We start from the raw sequence: 20,704 nt of genomic DNA on the forward strand, positions 1-20,704 counted from the left end.
AAGCGTATGCACTACCCCCGGCCCGTATCTACCGCAGACAACAAACCAGCCGTTACCATTCAAATAAAACATCACTGCGTTGGCTTTATATGTCAACAACGCCGTGACGTAGCAGGCTCACGCGCATCCGACTGCAATAACCCGTTCGTTGCTACTCTCCCGGTTCCCTCCTGAAACAACAGGCCCCGCTAAAGCAGCTACTGAAACGAAGGCGTTAACAAAGGGCGCCTCCATTCTGTCGACCAATAGCTCCTCCCTCTTGTGGAAAGCGCACCTCTTGGTTTGACGCATGCGCTCTGCAACTTGTCGTTATCCGTACGGGGTTAGAGCGAGCGACGCTCTGGAGAGAAGCAGCTGTGGAAGCCAGAGCCTAGGGAGGGTTTGTCTGGCCGCCTGAGCCACTCATCATCATTAGCCCTCATTTATCAGAGTGCCTCCCGTAGGGACTCTGCATACACACACCCACTAGCATCCCGCTGACGGCTCGCTAACCTGCGGCGGGCTGTTCCTGTCGCGTGTGGAGAGACATACACGCTCGTTTCTACCCCGGACCCCCGCCCACCTTGGTCGTCGGGCCGTGCCAGCTTCGTGTGTTTGCCCTGTGTTTCCCTGGCCGTTGTGTGACACGCAGCACTGTCACCATGGGATGTACGCTGAGCGCAGAGGATAAAGCGGCGGTGGAGAGGAGTAAAATGATCGACAGGAACCTAAGGGAGGATGGCGAGAAGGCTGCTCGGGAGGTCAAGCTGCTGCTACTGGGTACGCGGGTAACACAACTGCAGGGGTGCCTTCATGGCCTCTGCTCTACAGCCAGTAGTGGAGCATGAGAGGAGCTCGCGAGGCCATTGCTCTATCTCCCATAAACTCCCCTTTGTTTTAAGGCAGGCCTAAAATCTTTTATTTAAATAGCAGCCATACTTTAGGCATTAAGGTTATGGCATGGGTGCGGCGGCGTTCTGCCCGTCTCCGGTTAAATAAAGGCTTTAACTACTTGGCTGCCGCGGAGTCCGCATTGCTTTGGATGAAATAGGGTGTGGTATGGTGTGATTGTATTAAAGCTTCTCTCAATTGTAGGTGTGCAACTACATAATTATGATGTGGGGATTTTGTTTAATGGCGTGCCCTCTGAACGGTGTAGAATGTCTGCTTTTAATGAAATTGTAACTTGTGTATCGAAACTATGGCCAGCTTTTAAAAGTTTGTTTTTATGGGGGAAAATGAACAATGTTGTGCCAAAAAAAAAAAATGCTGAACCCAATCAAAAGTCGCAATGATTCGCCTGACTCAAGCATTTTCTATTTAAACTGAGCATTTAATCAGTACTAAGAGGGATCACTAAAAAAAAAAAAGCACCAATGATATTGTGTACTGAGGCTTATTAAATACTCAGACCCCCCATGTCCTCTTTATGAATTAAACATCCTTAGTGGAAGTTTGCGGGGCAGGATGTACTAAAGTCTTGCCATTCTGTTATGTTGTACAGATCGCTTCCTTTGGGGTTTACAACAACATCCTTTCATCTTGGTTTGATTTTTTTATTATTATTATTACACATAGTGTATCCCTTTCAAACCATCACAGTGAATAATCAAATAACTTTACAAACAAAACACATTTCTTTTTTAAAATTGGAAAGTGTAGAGGATAACTTATTTGTTGTAATATTAGCACTTATTATTTTTGATTCAAGATTGTAAGCTTGCGAGCAGGGCTCTCTCCACGTCATGTATCGGTTTGTCTTATTCTGTCAGTTCTAGATTTATCATACCCCTTGAATATATTGCAAATGGCGCTAAAAAAAAAAAGAAGATAATGTTACTTATAGATACTCTTTGGATGGCCTGTTAAGCTTTCTTTTGAGTGATGTCAAACGTGTGTTTGTGTATTTGCAAAGTGAAATGGCACCCTACTGATTATCTAATGAGACATGTGAGATGTTATTTCATCCCGCTAGGTATGAGCGCATGGAAGCCCAAGCGATACGTTTTTGTATTGACCTGGCACCTTTAAGGTCCTGATTAAAATCAATAGAGCTGATGCAGAGTTTCAAGTTTAAAAGTTGGGTGACTCAAATGTGAAATAATGTTTGCGCTTTAACAGCGATGAGCTTGCCAGGTACTGGCTCAGGACTCAAGGCTTAGTTGTGTTAGTGTTTTGAAAGCATCTGTTGCTGTTTTTAGCAATTCTGTTCCAAGTGTATTTAGCTTGTGTGGTGAAAAAATAAAATGTACATATACCTACAGATATATTTGCTAGTGGATGAAAGTTTTTCCCAAGCACCGATGCTGTTTGAAAAATACCCTTTCAAAAATATTGGTATATTTTAGATGGCTAACGAAAAAAACATTTAATTCTGATGGTTATGGTATTCTTGTTGTTGTTTCTATTGTTATAAAAGACCTTTTGAAGCTTTGACAAAGCAGAGGGAAATAATTAGTTGCGCATTTCCTCCGCAAGGGATCTGAGCTGTTTACGGAGTTCTCTTTAAAACCCATATGTAGTAGGATTTACAATTTCCTCTCGTTGGCTATTCTGGTGCTTGCTCAAGGCACCACATGGTCTTCCCCCCCCCCCTGGTATATTTGGACAGCAGCATTTGCAACATTTGCTGGATGTGTAAGGCCTTGCAGCTTCCTAAAGGTACTTGAATCACAGATTAAGGTGTCGAAGGGCCTCAGCTATCAAATTACCATTGTGCCTCATTAGATTCTCTTGGCTTTTAATTGTAAATTGGGCATTTAAAACACATTTACATACCAAACCATGTGTGTTCTAATCCTTTATCTCAAGTATAGCTTGTGCCATTATTTTCTCAGATTTGCTTGTTATTTTGTTTAACATATATGCTAACCAAGCTAGTTTGATAACATTGTTATTTACTAGGAACATCACACAAGACAAAAAAAAAAAAACTTCCCTGTAAACTGGCCATTGAATAGCTTTAAGAGACGAATAATACCGAATATATGGTATTATAATAAGGGAAGTGGATTGATGTATTTCATCTTTGAAAATTTGATGTAACCATATGAGGGTGCAATATTTTTTGTCACTTAATGATGTAATAGGCTGCCTACAAATTAGTCTTCAGCCAAAGTTTATGAATCACATTTATTTGGCTAAACAGTACATGTAAAACTGTTAGTACTCACTAGGGTTATCATGTAGCAGAGCTTTCTGTGAATTACAAGAGCACTTTCATAGAATTTTTCCTGAGTCGTGATCCCTGCAGCAGTGTACTCTTGCGTTTGTATTTAAGTACTCTTTCTGCTGACCTTTTTATACAATGACCTAGGAGATTGATGGGTGAAACAAATGGGCAGAGAAGCTTGCTTGCTTAAGAGAGTGGGGGACAGAGGGAGTTGAAGACAAGTAAGCAAGTAGGTCAAAGAAGGGCTAGTGTGCGATGAAAGAGCTTTGCATAATAAGGAAACATCACACCAAAAGGCTTCATCTTAAATTACTATACTGGACTTTTCTACTAGTGGAAACCACCCATGGAATTTGTAGATCTGCATCTATGTTTTCCCTTTTTGCCATCCCGTTTGGAAAATGAGCAGCCCCAACCTCCGCATGTGTCACCGTGGGAATTGTTGGTCACTGTGAGTGGGCTTAATGTGAACGGACAGTTATTAAGCACAGCAGTGCTGTGATCGCACTGCATCTTGGTCAGCACCCCAGTTGCCGCTGTTACATGCGCTTTGGCTGCAAATTTGCATTACACATTGGCAGTGTAGTAGTGAGGAGCTGTGGGCAGGGAAATTGTTGTTTGGTTTTGTTGTGACATCATTACTGCAAATTCTGTGTACCATACTGTACAGTGTGGCACAATGTGATGCTTACCGAGAGGCAGGCACATCTCGTCAGTAAAAAACACGTTGTTGTGTTTGTGATATAGGTTAAGTGGGATTACATTTTTCTTATGGGTTAACAAGAAGGAGGAGAAAATGAGCTAAAATTATTTTTGGGCACACCCTTGGACATGACTTTTAATGTATATATTTTTGTTGCCTATATTTCAGATCACTAAGCATTAGTGACATTATGACAGCATGACAATTTACTCTTGTAAACGTGGCACTGACGGCTCTTTAATTGTTTTAAAACAAATATCCAGTCCCGTTTATCTTATGTGATGGAAAAAATAAAGAACATAATATTTTTTAGTCTGGTGTTGATAATTGTAACAATTCTGTGTACATCGCACTGTTATCCTAGTAGCATACGTGGTTATATAAGTCTTGCTACGCGTAATATATGCGAGGAACAACTGCAGAAAGCTTACACTTCCAGCAGCGTATTCTTTTATTGGAAGTTCCTTACTGGATCATTTGTCGTGAACGTGGAGCTTCAGTACTACCTGTTATTAATATACGGTAGCAAAAGTAACAGCTTGCTAATTCTTATTAGTTACAGCTCTATTTGTTTGGTGATAATGTTAGTTTGGTTACCAACAACCAACTAAACGGATTAGTGCTAAGATACAAATTAACAAAATACCGCTTATCTTATTCTCTGCATGGGGTAAATCTAATAAATCTGCATTACCTTCCAAAAGTAGACAGCATTCCATGAACACATATAAATACGTGTAAGTAGATTTTTTTTCTTAAAGTTATTTTTTCCAGAGGTTATAAATTAAATATATATATATATATATATATATATACCGTATTGGCTCGGATATAGGCCGCCCCCGTATATAGGCCGCACCCTAAAAGTTTGGTGCTTTTTTAAAGAAAAAAACATTTTCTTTAAAAAAGCACCAAAAAACATGCTGCCACTCTGTGCTCTCCCCCCCCGAGATATGCTGCCACTCTGTCCCCCCCCAGATATGCTGCCACTCTGTCCTCCCCCCCCCGAGATATGCTGCCACTCTGTCCCCCCTTCCCCTGGAGATATGCTGCCACTCTGTCTTACACCCCCCCCCGACTTACCAGAGCAGACTCCCGGGTGTCTTACGGGGCCGGAGGGGGACATCTATGCACATCGTGTATACAACTCCCGGTGCCAGCACTCAGCGTAAGTGCCGGCACCGGAAGTTGTATACGCGTATTGCGTAGATGTCTTCCGCCAGCCCTGCAAGACACCCGGGAGTCTGCCCTGGTAAGTCGGGGGGGGTTAAAATGCATCGTGCGGACATTCACCGGCAACGGCGCATCGCCGCTGCCGGTGAACGTCCGTGCGATGCGCTTAGACAACCTCCCGTGCCGGTACTCCCCTCCGTGGAAAGTGCTGGCAGGGGAGGCTGTCTGAGCGTATCAGACAGTAGGATGCAGGTCCCCTGCACCGCTGCGGGGGATCTGTATCCTAACCCCGCTGCCTGGGGGAAAAAAGTGTGGCCTATATTCGGGCCAATACGGTATATATATATATTATATTTAACACAATAACAATACAATAACTTTTATATTACTTTCCTCTAAATGATAGCACACATGAATTTAGACTTTAGAGCCAAAGTCTTGAATTCATACCTTAAGATTTTTTTTCTATGTATGTATTTGATGCTAAACCTAAAATTATTTGAAATATGTCAAACAATTTGCATGCTTGTAATTTCCTCCCACGTTTGACTTAGTTACTTTACACACGTGTGGGAAGCACAAACCCGAGTGTGTAGCAGGAATTGTTGAGCTAAAAGAACTCTGAATTTGTGGAAAGTTATTCGCCAGCGCAGTGAGATTTACAAATATACAATTGGTGTTAGAGCTTGAGCCCTTCCTCCGTTGATTGAATCTGCTGAGTACAGTAACTGGCATTGTGCATCTCTTCCTTGGTAGTTGTCTTTGCCCTCAATGTATAAAAACCATTTGCAGAGCTTCATGTTTTTGAATGTGATTTTGAAGTAGTGAATTTCTTTTTCTTTTGAATACACCCTTCTGTTCTTGGTAGCTACGATTTGCAATTTGAGGACCCTGACAGAGTTTTGCATAGCAAATACACTACTATGCACCTTTACGCATGTATTAGAAATCTCACGCCACTCCTGGCTTGTGGAGTGTTCACGCCTTAGCCTTGTTGGATAAGTCGCCTTATTTTCTACAGCTACCATATACACCAGAGGCAGGGTCAATAGCACTGCTTTTGGGAGGTGGTATACAAAGTCAGGAGCCATTACCACCCACTCAGTGGCTCCTGTAAACTTCTCATCAATGTATGTATAACTTGCAAGGACAATAACAAATGGCAATTTCATGTCCTTTCCCCCTCAAATATTTCTCACTGGCAAATTTTACATGGCAGGAAGTTTTGGTCTTCAATGTCTTCTTAATACACCGGTTTACTGACACCTGGACTCTCATTGCCGTTATGATACACACCAACATCAGTGTGTATCTTGAAGGGGTAACCCCTGTTTCTCCTGCAACAAGAGCCGAGTTGACGGTTTAAAGCTCATAGTTAAGTTGGTGACTTCAGGTTTGGTAAATACACATCTGTAGAATATTTGTTTAAATCAGCCAATTTTAGCTAAGTGGTAAACGTGTTTTAGTCATCGTGCAATATTCCATGTCCCTGTGCTGTTATAAGCTCTCTGTTTTCCAATGGGTTTGCACAAACATCATGATTGGCTTTTCAAATACAGATAGAGTTAAGAGTAAGCCCTGAAAGAACTAAAACTAATTGTGCGTTCTTAATTACAGCAAATGCCCTGAGCTGTAATCACATTTTATGACATTGTCATAATTTACATTATGTGTCTTGAATAGACAGAAATAAAAATACTTGTGTTTGATGACAAACCAAGTTATCTCCCTGCTTTAGTAATTCTCTGGCATGGTGGTGTGCCTTGTCATTTCTTATTTGACATTGTTTTGTTAACATCTGTTGCTTTAATATTAATCTTCCTGTTTTTACTTTAGAGCGACGCTACCTAATCCCCCCCTTTACTGTCACAACATCTAAGCTCTGTCATGGAATAATAGGCCTCAAGTTTTTGCACAGTAGTTTTAGATCCATATACCTCTTTCACAATGTTAAAAATAAAATGCATAAAATATTTAATTAACGATCATAAGGCTTACACAACACCACCTGTGTACGTTGATACATTGCACATTATCTCCTCACACACTGACCTCTTTGTAAAACTTGTTGGAAGAAAGTCATAAAGTGATGTCTGTGCTAAAGAGGAAAAAGTGACTGAAAAAAAAATCACAGGGACAGAGAATCATGAATGCTGAAAATCTTACTACTGGCACCTAAGTTATTTTTATTTTCATAACACCAGCCCCGACCTAATTTTCTGATTGTAACATCAATTTTTTATTGATATAGTTCCCCCTCTCCTCTTTTACTAAGGATGATGTATATCAGTTTATATTTCCATGTGTGTAATATATACTGCTACTACTACTACAGGCAATCACAATTATAAATCCTCAAAAATGTAGGCACTCACAGGTCTTGTAAATCCAAAAACTTACCTTATTATTACCTTATTATTACCTAATAAGAGGTTCACATACAGAAGATCAATGTTTCAACCCCAGATCTCTCTAAACGTTCTGATCTGGGACTGAATTTACGTGGGGGCTTTTAATATAATGAGTTTCTGGTCTACTTTATTAGAAGAGGCAATAAAGTGACAGATCTACTAAGCATTATTTGCTTTCTCTTCTAGGGATCTTCGTATGTTGTCTACCTGGCACTTTTAATATGTAATTTCTAGGGCTGCAACTAACGATTATTTTAATAATCGATTAGTTGGCCGATTATTTTTTCGATTAATCGATTAATCGGATAAAAAAATACATTATTTTAAATTGAAGAAAAATTGCAATAAAAAACGTACAATTTACACTTTCATCTCTTTATTGCAATGGCCTCTCTCTCTCTATTCACCTTCTTATTTTACTGACATAATAATAAAAGCTACAAGAACCCAAACACAGTGCTTCTCAAACTAGGTTTTAATACAAAGTTATTAGTAAATATTAATTCATATGTTAACTATTTTTCATATTTAATAAAAACTGAGAAAAAAGCCTTGTTTAAATTTTTTTATTTACCAAACTGCCCCCAGTTATGCACATCTGACCCCCAGCTTGCCACACTGCCCCCATATATGCCTTATACCTCTTATATGCCAGATTCCACTGTGCCCCCTGATATGCCACTGTGCCCCTGATATGCCTTATACTCCTTATATGCCAGTGATATGCAACTGAGCCCCCTGATATACCTTTTACCCCCAGATATGTTTATGCCTCCCTGATATGCCTAATATCCATATGCCTTATACCCCCTATATGCCCTAAAAATTCATAATACCCCCCATACACCACTATAACTCACCCATACACCACTCTGGCTCCTCCCATACACCACTCTGGCTCCTCCCCCTCCCATACACCACTCTGCCTCCTCCCCCGCCCATACATCACTTTGGCTCCTCCCCTCCCATACATCACTTTGCCTCCTCCCCCTCCCATATACCACTCTGCCTCCTCCCCTCCCATACATCACTTTGGCTCCTCCCCCTCCCATACTCCACTCTGCCTCCTCCCATACACCACTCTGCCTCCTCCCCCTCCCATACATCACTTTGGCTCCTCCCCCTCCCATACATCACTTTGCCTCCTCCCCCTCCCATACATCACTTTGCCTCCTCCCCCCTCCCATACTCCACTCTGCCTCCTGTGAACCTCCGTTTCTGACAAGACACCAGGGAGCCGGGTAGAGAGGCAGAGTGGCGTAGGAGAGGGGGAGGAGCCAGAGTGGTGTATTGGAGGGTGGCTCCCATACACCCCTCTGACTCCTCCCCCCTCCCATACACCGCTCTGCCTCTCTGCTCGGCTCCGTTACTGAAGGCACTTTCACTGCAGCTTCAAAGAAGCCACAGTGTAAGTGAAGGGCAGTAACGGAGTCTGTCTGTGCGATCCAGACCCTCACCGGCTGTCAGAGAGGATGATTCTCTGTCAGCAATCGCACAGAAAGACTCCGTTACTCACCTTCACTTACACTGTGGCTTCTATGAAGCTGCAGGGAAAGTGCCTGTCAGTAACAGTGCCGGGTAGAGAGGCAGAGTATGTATGGGAGGGGGGAGGAGTCAGAGGGGTGTATGGGAGGAGGCAGATGGGAGGGGGAGAGAGACGGAAGTGATAGACCGGCCGACAGTGAGGGGAATCCAGGTCTCCTGCAGCGTTGCGGGGGATCTGGATTCCGGTGTTATAATCCGATCTCTGTTTGAGGTCGGATTATATAAAGAGAGGAGTTTTTCCAGAGCATTTGCTCTGAAAAAAACCTCTTTTTATAATCGATAAAAATCGATCCGATTAATCGATGATGAAATTCGTTGCCAACGATTTTCATAATCGATTATTATCGATTTTATCGATTAGTTGTTTCAGCCCTAGTAATTTCACTTTGGTCAGTTTAGTGAAAACAGGTTGGTTTACTGTTGCCAATCAGTCTGTTCTAATAGCATTCCTGTGCTAACATTTAAACAATATGTTTACATGGCATGCTCGGACACGCTTAAATATTACACCAGGGCATACCTGAACTGCTTAGTCAGTGGGGAACGCTTCACTTTTCTTCAGTGTTCATATATTATTGAAACCTATAATTTAGAATCACTGCATAGGAAAAGATCAATATCCATTTCTTATTTCCTGTGTCGTATTGCAAGCAGGATTTTGATTTTCTGATTAGTAGTGCATAGTATATAATTTCTGGTTTCTGTATACTTTTGTGTCACAGGGCAGTGTTCCCAACAAAAATTATGACTGAGGCAGTATTTGACATGATTCAATAATTTAGTGGGACATCCAACGGTACTGGGAACAGTGTGTTTAATGCTGCATTTAGTATTGTATTTGCTAAAATATATATAAAACTTAAATTATAAACACCATGCGAATTAACCAAAAATGTTTAAAAAAATCTATATGCCTGAGATTTTAACCTATTTTAGTAACTACCAGTTATATATGAAAAGATTACTATTTGTTTCTAAACTAGATTTAAAAAAAATACATATACTGTGTGTCGAGCCTTCATGGCAGTCAAACTACCCAACGATGTACGTACTTTTTCAAATTAGATTGTTATTAAAATTTGTATAAATACTACGGTATATGATCAATGATGATTTATGTGATAATATCGAAAGGTGGTTTTACGTCATGGTATTGTTCTTCAATCTATGATCTCTCGATGGAGAGCGGTAGAGGAATCAGACAAAGGCAAAGTTGCTCAACATCACACAGAACAAAGCAGCAACGTACATGGAGTGATTTAAATCCCTTGTCACATCAATATTGATGCCATTGGAGCTCTGTAAAGACCCTCATCAGCTCTTTCTATAGGTTTCCTTTTTCCGCTTACATTTAGAGTGAAACACAGAATGCAATCCGGGATCCCGCTCGTTCATGGGGATAGGTAAACCCTTCTTACTGCTTCTCCAAGGTTATAGTCCCAAAGATATATAAAGGTGACGTCCTAGCCCTAATCTGTTGCATACAAAACAAGGAAAGTAGATTTCCGTGTGGCTATATTTGCAGGTTGATTTTATACCCAAATTTTAATAGATTCTGTGCTTGTGTTGATGGAAATTAAATTTACATAAAGAAGAGCAGCTTTGTGATATGTTTTATTAATTCGTTTGGTTAAGAAACTGAATCATTTGTGATTTCAGATGCTTTTTAAGCTTTCGGAAGCTGACTACGTTGAGAGCTATAAATAGATCTTGTCTTCTGACAGGAGAATACGTTATTTGCCTGGATATTTGCATGGGATTTGTTTGCCTTTGCCAGATTATTTACATTAAAGGATAAATGAGCACAGTTTCTGAAGAATTAGTTTGCATGTTGTTATGATGGCAGTTAAAAATATTGCTGATATTACACCCTTTTTCCATATAGTTGTAATATGAATGCCATTTTCCAAGTCCGCTTAAATAGTTGGAGACGTGTTCAGATGATCTGGTTTGCAATCACCGGACATCAGTACTGTCCTTCCCAAACCGTAATGTTCTAGCAATACCTTATCAAATCCAAACTTTAAATTATATCGTTTGTAGCTTATGTTCTTTTAAACAGACATGTTGAAAATTAAATAAATAAACATTATAGAAGGACCCCTCTCAAATGCAACACATATTGCATCAGTGGATTGATGTCCAAGAGGCAGGATCAAATGATTATATCATATATATATGGCTTATAAGCAATACCAGCTTGAGCTTCAAATGCCACTCGAACTCTTGTCTTTATTAGGCTAACTAATCGAGGAGCTAAATGGCTTTGCATTAACTGTTCATGAGGAAGCGACCACTTAGGAAACTTTTCAAGGTGTTTGGCTCTTTGTAATTCTAAAACCTACTTATGCAATTAAACACCTCTTGGCTTCTATATTCCTTCTTGTGTTTGTTGACCTTAAGTCTATATGGAATGTTATACGCATGGAAAAAATATTGTCTTCTTGCAAGAGAAGCATAGATGTCAATCTAACGTGAGCCAATATTTTCGTGTATCCCTCTGTAACTTCCCCACCTAACTTATAACTAGATGATATTGAAGTAATTACTTCCTCATGTTTTTTTGGTATGCCCTGTTGCTAATATAGGTCATCATTTTCCTCTCCTTCCAGTCTAAACAGAACAGTTCTTGGCAGTAAACCTTTGGATGCTCCTTTAGTGTCTTCCAACCAAGCACAATAAGTCATTAAAAATTGAGCAGTGCAAGCAGTAACCAAGCAGCAGAAATAGATGTCGGAATATTCTAGGTTTAATGTTTTCCATTATAGAGCTTTTTCGTGGTCTGTCATACAGATGGCAGATAATGACGTTTTAATATGTCTGATTAGATACAACTGTGTAAGCAAAATGAGGGCTTAATTTTGAGTCGGATTTGCTTTTTGACCTTTTACGAACCACTGATTAAACTTATGTTTTCTTCCATGTTCTAATGTGATGCATACTTTACTGATGGCTTGTGTCCTTCCACCCTGCTGCTCGTTGGTTATGCTTTCTTCCCCGCTCTCTTCCTCAATTCTAAGTCTCTTTAGGTAAATTGTTAAATAGTTCTGGCCTATTAGTGGGATTTGTAAAATGACTGTGTATGATGTACATTTTAGTTTTTTTTTCTAGTGCTTTATTGGTCTTTTTTCATTTTATATAACTGAAATAAAAAGATTGGTTAAAAGGATTAAAATGCAACCATATTGTCATGCAGGTTTCCATCATTTTCGTCTTTGTTCTTGTTTTGTTAAAAATGGCTGCTGTAGGTTTGTTAAAATAAATCCTGAAGTCAAGGTCACTATTTATACTGTTTGAATGCTGAATTTGAGACTATGGTAGCTTAAGTGCATAGATTTCACACATCAGTGATTTTTATTAAGTGTTGGGAATTTGTAGAAGTAAATAAGGTCACAATAATCCAAGCCTTATAAAGATTCCATTTATTTGGAGACTTAATTCAACAACATGATGCAGATGACTTATAAAAGGGGAAACTGCTTTTTTGGTACATTAAATTCCTTCATTTTGTGTTTTTGTGAGAGCGGTGTCTCACAGTTCTTAACTTCTTGTGATTAGTTTGGTTTTGCTTGTTTCTCTTCTCTGTGCTGATAAGGTTTATGTTTGGACAGAAGAAAGGTAGACAATTTCCTTATTATTCATAGAGGTAGGAAGAAGAGCTGTATGTTGACATCAGTGATTTGCAGAAAGGCTTTTGAAACTCATTGGTGCATATGGAACATGTAATGCCATTGCACTCCTCTCTACCATAACATATATGCTAAAAAAAGACTAGTTCTTTTTTTGTTGAAGTTATGTCTTAAATGGAGCTAGACAGGACATAGTTTGACACATCCACCCTCTTGGGTAGCTACGTTATGCATATGTATTTGACCCAGGTGATCATAAGAGAAATGTAAATGTTTTTAGTCAGAGTTGTTTATCTAAACCAAGAAGTCAAAAAGCTACTTGATTGTGTTTGATAAGGGGTTTCCGCTTTGACCAATGTTAAAGATTAAATGAGAAGGGCCCATTACTTACCCGCCAATGCCCACCTACTGCTGCACATCTTCTCTCTCCAGCAGTACATGAGGCATTTTCAGTTGTTTATTCATGGCAATTCCAAGGGGGTGGCAGCACTTTTTGTGGCATAACTGGGAGCTTGATCGGCCTACTTGGTGATCAGTCTCCTTGTAACTTGTCTACTAATGGACTGCTTAAAAGGGAGATGTCAGATCCCCCCCCCGTGCTAACTCCATTAACACTATGGAGCCAGGTGTAAATGGTTTCCTTCCGTGCTGCACTTCCTTTAAAATTTGCATGTCAGGGTAAAATGTTATATCCTCATGCCCAGTGCAGGGGCAGCAGGTGGCACTGCCCTGGGTTCAGCCTAGGGCAGCACCAAAGTTAAATCCGGCACTACCCATCTTTGTCCATAAAGTGCGGTTGGATCTTCAATTTTAAACTAATAGATCCTATAAAGTGGAAGCTTGACTTTGCCCTGAAGGGAGAAGGCATGCAAGAAGAAATGAGCTGTCAGGTAAGTAAAAAGGCCTTTTCATGAAATCTTAGATAATAATGGTGGTCAACTTGTTAATCTAGGTAAGGTTTTTTGATTGTTACAAGAAAATATAATACTGCCACCCAATTGATAGTACTTTTCTTCTAATATGACAATGTGCATACAGAAGGTTCAAAGTAATATCGGTTGTTAGGAGAATCTCATGGGATAAACAAGTTCAGGTAATGTATGGCTTTAAAGCAGATGTCATACAAAGTGTTTTATGGGAAAATAACCTAAATATTTTTAATGTTATGATTTTGTTTTCCGTGTCAACAGAGTGGTTACTAACATTGAAATACATTGAAATAACATTAAAGCACATGTTTGAACTTTTAATTTTATTAAAATAATAATAAATTAATCGGCATTCCAAAACTGGAGATTTTACAATTCTAAATTTATAAATGTGTAATGATGTTCACAGGATAAAATATGTATTACATTAGTTTTCCAATGTTTCCCACTTTTTTTAATGGTTTTAGGTTTTGCATAATATTTTCAGGAACCTGCATATTATTTATTTGTATGTATTTCAACTGTTATCTTTGCCCAATCTACTGACTGACTATTCAACTTGTATTATTTACTTGTAGTAAATAATAGAATGGCTCCTTCTTAATCACCCAACTTGACACTCTGACTAATGAATGTCTACGTGGAAATAGACTTCATTAGCGTTGCCATAAAGAATCGGCTCAGAGCGGTGTTTGAGCAGAGAGCCACCCAAACTGTCACGTGAATGACAACAATGACAGCCTCCAGGTCTGCGTATAGAGAGCTTTATTTGAGCAAAATATACCGTATTGGCTCGAATATAGGCCGCACTTTTTTCCCCCACTTTAAGTTTTTAAAGTGGGGGTGCGGCCTATATTCGGGGTCTAGCGCCCGTCGCCCGGGACATGCAGTCCCGGGCGCCGGGCAGGCAGCGGGGTTAGGATACAGATCCCCCCGCAGCGGTGCAGGGGACCTGCATCCTTCTCCCCGATACGCTCAGACAGCCTCCCCTGCCAGCACTTCCCACGGGGGGGGGGGTGCCGGCACGGGAGGTTATCTAAGCGTTTTACCTCTGCCCACCCCCGACTTACCGGAGCAGACTCCCGGGTGTCTTGCGGGGCCGGCGGGAGACATCTACGCAATACGCGCATGCAACTTCCGGTACCGGTACCGGAAGTTGCATACGCGTATTGCGTAGATGTCCCTCGCCGGCCCCGCAAGACACCCGGGAGTCTGCTCCGGTAAGTCGAGGAGGGGGGGGCAGAGGAGGACAGCGGCAGCGTATCGCGGGGAGGGAGGACAGCGGCAGCGGATCGCGGGGAGGGAGGGCAGCGGATCGCGGGGAGGGAGGACAGCGGCAGCGGATCGCGGGGAGGGAGGACAGCGGCAGCGTATCTCGGGGAGGGAGGACAGCGGCAGCGTATCGCGGGGGGGGCAGAGTGGCAGCATGTTTTTTTTGGTGCTTTTTTAAAGAAAAAAAACTTTTTCTTTAAAAAAGCACCAAACTTTTAGGGTGCGGCCTATATACGGGGGCGGCCTATATCCGAGCCAATACGGTAATAAAATTTCAAATTTAAAATAAGTCGCATATTCTGTATAATAACTTTGACATCTCTGCAGTGGATTTGTTTTGTAAAAGAGGCTAAGTTGTCCCTTTATGCTGTATAACTAGCATTTTTTTTCTAAGTTCTTCAACTATGACATGGTAGATTCACCATGCTGTCATGGTGACCATCCATTATCCCAAACAACTCTTCAAACTGCAACTTGGGTCACATGTAAATATACTTGGTTTGCATAGATTTCCCACTGTTGCTCTAGCTAAACAAATATGAAGAGGGTTTTGATGGTTGTGAGGTGACAACTTAGCTTAAATGCAAAAACTTTGCTAAAGGTCATGGACTAGAGATAAGAACATATTTTTCTTGCAAGATCCAGAGTGGGTAACACACTCATGAGGATTCTTGAAGGTTTCAACTCAGATTCACACATGAATTGCTTAAAAAAGGCATTGAGGTTTTAGATTAAGCAAGGTTCCATGCTTATGGTATAAAAGCTTTAAATACTCTGAAGAAAATTGGTACATATCCTAAATCTGACAGAGGAAGCCAACCTTGCCCTTCCATCAGAGGAAACTCAGCATGGAAACTTGATGCCTTACGTCCTCAGGGAGTCCATTAAAAATGCATTCAGTCTTGAACTCTGTTGCCCCAGGTTTCAATAGGGATGGGACCTGTGCAATTAGAAACGATTTGAATAAAAACCTGTTTCTTGTATAAGGAAATACTGCTATTTATTGCAGTGTGAAATCCGTTATGTAATTTACAGGTCACTGTAAACTATGAGCCCCACTTACATCTATGGTAGCTGGAGATTAAATAGAGGGAGAGTTTTTCAAACTAAAACATTAAAGCACATTGTTCCTGAAGTAATTTTACAAGATTTCTTGGTCTTGAAATACATTACTTGGATATTAACATCCATTAACGTAGATATTAACGTAGGTATGCTACCGTCTGCACCTTCCGCTTCCGTGTCCCTGTCTTTTTCGGCAGGTTCGTTTCTTGTCTTGCCGCCTCTTGTTCTTTTGCTCCTCGGTATCGGCCTCCACGCACACCTTCTGCCTTGCCTGGAGGAACAGGGGAGATACTGTCCCTGTGGTGCATGCCGTGGATCTGTGGAAGTACTCAAAGGGGCTAGAATAATGTAGACATTTCCATGGTGAAAGAGAGCCGTTTCTGTGTCTCTCACACTTTCTCGGCATCATTCTTGGCAAAGTGTGTTAATTTGAATTTGGACAAATCCAAATGCGCAAGTCTAGTATTTTAAAGAAAATAAAAATGGAAGCTGTGTGTGTATGTATGTATGTATGTATGTATGTGTATATATATATATATATATATATATATATATATATATATATATATATATGTGCAACCTTGTTTGTATATACTAAATCTTCCTGCTAAATATGTGGCATGTATATGCTTTTCCTCTGCTAGAAAAGTACATGTATACCACACATATTATTAATATACTCTTGGTGTGAGTGTGGAGGTACAAAATGTGCTGTTTTCATATATAGATGCCAATTTAGAGATTATATAAAAGCACTTCGGCTTAGTTTCAAAATGTGCAGAATGAAGAGGTTTCCCAATGTCCATATGTTACAGAATTGTCGACAAGATACTTTATGCGCTGTTGACGGCTTCCCCTACCTGTTTTACTCTCAGTGAGGGAGCCTATAACTGAACTCTGTTTTGTGGCGAATGCTGAAACACTTACATTGCAAGATAAACACACCGGCTTGTGCTTGGCAGGAAAGGACAAGGTCAAATTCTTTGTTTTGTGCCAGTGCTTGCCTGTGCAAACAAATCTGTTTGTATCTGCCTAGGGTTTAGTATAGTGACTGTGTGTTATAATAAAATAATGCCCAAACTCCGCCAAAAATATTTTTTTTAGCTCTCTATGCTGTAGGACACAATGATCTTTTGAAAGTTAGAACTGCAATGCAACATGGTAACCTAACCATTATTAAATCTTTCAATACCATCTTAATAGAAGCTTCTGTTTGGAGTAACAGTGCAAGGTTGTGGTGTTTCCACCTAAAGCATTGTCAAGTTTGTAGACTTTGGGAGCAGCACGCCAAGGGTCTACGTCTACCTTCTGTGAGACCGACCTTGGCTCTGTAAATGGAGAGCATGTCACTCAAAATAATAAAAAAGTAATAATGTATCTCCTCCAACTCACATATATGACCAAGAATGCAATACATTTTGAATGTTCCAAACTTTTTCTTTTTATCTCGCACCTACAAGATGCATCATGTCGACGCAAAAGTAGATATCTCCGTGTGTCCTATATTTGCAGGTGTGAGAGAGCTGAGTAATCTACTTTCTATGTCCAAGTTTTTGATCTTGAGTAATGTATACAGCTGCTCCTGAAATTATGTACGCGATACATAGCCATATAAAAGATTCAAATGTTTCTATAACATTCTCGAAGACTTGCTGATTAAAATGACTGTGTAGTGGAGCTGCGGGCTTTGTTTTGATGTTAAAATAGTAACCTGTAATAAATGTTTAAATGAAAAGGCTAGTTGTGACAGTGTTTGAGTCATGCTTAACCTCGCCTATCGTATTAACTTTTTTGTTATTGCATAAGACGTTTTGTTTTAATAAAGACATAAGTAATTGTTAAAGGGCAAGATGCGTAAATTACCGACTAATTAAAAGCAAACGTACAGCCCAACAACACTTTAAATAGGAACTGTCGTAATCACAGCATTTAGAATAACTATTTATTTAGGAATAGCGTGTGTATTTTCTGCCACGCCGAGACGTCCCATCATCCACGACGTGAGCTTTTAATCAGTTTACTGGCCTAGTTCTCTCTCTTCTCAGCAACTCTTATAAAGTCTGCCTGAAGAACGATGGGGGGGGATATAATGGGGAACAATCTTTCAGCACAGTAAAGTTGAATGGTTGTTTAGCGCACACCTAATACATAAAATGCGTTTATTTTAATCAGTAAATGTCATTGCTTACGTTACTTTCTGTAGAACTGTAAAGTTAAGGAGCACCACAAAAAAAAAAGCAGGAACTAGTGTATGGAATCGGCAACCTAGTTTTGCTGCTGGGTTTTCATGGTAACGAAAAAAAATAAATCCTTGCGTCCTGCCAAGTAAAAGTTCTGTGTTGTGTAAAAGAAGCAAATGCATTCTTGATTGTCATATCCCCCGAAAGGTCTATATACGTATATACTAAAGGTTTTTGCTGCTGTTGATATAGTAAATACCAATAACAAAAGTTATGGCAGGTAAAGGTGATGGGAAAACCCTTCCACTTAAAATTAAGGGGTAGTAGAATCATTAAACATTCATCTACAGATACCAGACAAGCCAGAAGGCTTGTTTTTCCCTCAGAAATCTCATGGTGCTGCCACAACCACAAGGAATTCTGGGTAGGCACATGCAAATAAGGTCAACAATTATCACCTTTTGCCTCTGTATCCACTTTATACGTGGATGAAAGTAATTGGCTGCTGTACAAGACAGCCTTTAGACAAAACTCGGGTAAGAGAGGCAGTAGCCAGATCACGGCTCGTGGACAGCTGGATCGTCCGTATAGTAAATGAGGAAGCGGTAAATATTTACATGTGTGAATGATGCAATTTGTTGTACAAGGTGTGCGCCATAACAGGGATAATAACCTTTTTTAGATTGTAAACTTGAGACACTTTCTTTCCCTGATCCATCGCTTTTTCTCCCAGTTGTAGTTGTTGTGTCATATATAGCTGTAAGAAGAGCTGCATAACTTGTAAATAAAACATAACTTGCTTGCCTATAGCATGTGTTTTGCACCTCCTTTCCTGTGTTGAGCTGTACTGTATTTTATATAGTATAGTAGGTTGAAAAGACTTCAGTCCATCAAGTTCAACCTTTCACACACACCTACTTCTATATTTAAAAAAAAAAATAAAAAAAAAATAGAAAAAGCTAGTTTCAACGCAACTCACCATTTGCAGAAGTGACCCTTTTTAATGAACTGATAAGTTTGGTCTTTAGCAGACGTTACGATGGGTAGCATTATCCCGTACTATGGCACTCGCCAGTAAGCCAATTTCTGTGTCCATGTGCTGAGATGAGTAAAGTATTGGCAGTCTATAAATGTCCTATATACGTACTAAGGCTTAAAGCTCTAACTGCTTCACCATAGACCAAAAACATCCTGAAACTCTTCGTTATTTGCAACTTAGTTAGTCATGTGTCACGTTTGTGTAACTAATTCCTTAGCCTGAGTAATCCTCTTCAGATCTGTTTGATGGATATTCCCTGTAAGTACCTTTAATTTATGGATTATTAGGAAATCTCTTCAGTCAAAATTGAGTAAGTCAGTTTAGTGTTATGATGGCGTAATTGTGAGAGCGTCCGTGTTGTCTGCTAATTCAGAAGACCTGCAAATCAAAAATTGCTAATCTTTGTTAATTTTTTTTTTTTTTTATTCAGGGGCTGGAGAATCTGGAAAAAGCACGATTGTGAAGCAAATGAAGTAAGCAACTTGTCTGTAAGAAAAGAAGTACTTTTAATCCCTAGATGACTACTTTAATATGACAATAGCTGACCAAAGGACCCTGGGTCATTTATTAAATGAACCAATTAAAAATAAAATTAAGCGAACTAATGAAAAGCAGAGCTGGTTAAGTGAAACCAAATCATCCAAAATCTTCATTTTTTGCTGTATTCCTCGGCACAACTTGATGATAAAAGATGCCTCTGCTTTTTCCCCCCACCCAAGGCTTTGATCAGATTGGTATCTTTGGACCTCAGAAAACATCTGCTTAAACAGGTGGACACAATTTTTCTACAAAGCAAACAAAATTAAAAAATATTTGGTTATACAAAAAAAGCAAATCCTGTATGAGAATGTAGAAAAATTGGTTGCATCAAACTTATTGTGGGAGGGGGTCCTTTTTTTAAACAATAGCATATTTAAATCAGAGACCCTTTTGGCAATCATCATGCCAAAACATCAACATAATAAAATGTCTAGCTCTGTGTCATTCTCATTTGTATTCTCATTTAGAATTATTCATGAAGCTGGCTACTCAGAAGAAGAATGTAAACAGTACAAAGCCGTGGTGTACAGCAACACTATACAGTCCATTATTGCCATCATTAGGGCAATGGGCAGGTTGAAGATAGATTTTGGAGACCCATCAAGAGCTGTAAGTATTCACATAAGTCATCTCAAGTGTGCTTTGTTTGTTTTTAATTTTTTTTTTATGACAAGGTAACACTTTGTAGAATGAGTGACACTTCCACAAAATGTATAATAAAATAGCTGTTGCAATATTTTAGCTGTTGGCTGTATTCAAAAGCAGAAAAACAGTTTTCCTTAGTTGGTCAACTCAATGAACTTCTGCTGAAAGTAAGGCAGAGTATAATGCGTAGATAGCGAGTTTTTTTAAGGTCACCTCACTAGTTAAACTAGCATTAGGCAATGCTAACCCATCATAATGCATAATAAAGGAAGCAAACTCCCCCTTACTGAAGCAAACTATATTGGCAGAAGATCATGGATAGAGTGGGAAGATGTTGATGAATTGACAACCTTTTCAATTTTTAAGCTGACATTGCTTGGTGGGGACAGAGTTTGAAAATTCCAAATACTGTCGCATGTCGA

The 20,704-nt window shown here is 39.9% G+C and overlaps 1 protein-coding gene across 1 annotated transcript in view; it reads left to right on the forward strand.

Moving 5' to 3' along the window:
• Positions 1 to 308: 308 nt before the first annotated feature.
• The window catches only part of LOC128492788 (guanine nucleotide-binding protein G(i) subunit alpha-1), a 31,011-nt gene continuing 10,615 nt past the window's right edge, over positions 309 to 20,704 (forward strand). Inside the window, exons 1-3 of the mRNA XM_053465478.1 lie at positions 309 to 759; positions 19,528 to 19,570; positions 20,105 to 20,246. Of these exons, the coding sequence (XP_053321453.1) occupies positions 642 to 759; positions 19,528 to 19,570; positions 20,105 to 20,246 (303 nt within the window). The 5' untranslated portion in view covers positions 309 to 641. The remainder of the gene's footprint in view (positions 760 to 19,527; positions 19,571 to 20,104; positions 20,247 to 20,704) is intronic.

This window comes from Spea bombifrons, chromosome 4 (genome assembly GCF_027358695.1).
Source record: "Spea bombifrons isolate aSpeBom1 chromosome 4, aSpeBom1.2.pri, whole genome shotgun sequence".
NCBI lineage: Eukaryota > Metazoa > Chordata > Amphibia > Anura > Pelobatidae > Spea > Spea bombifrons.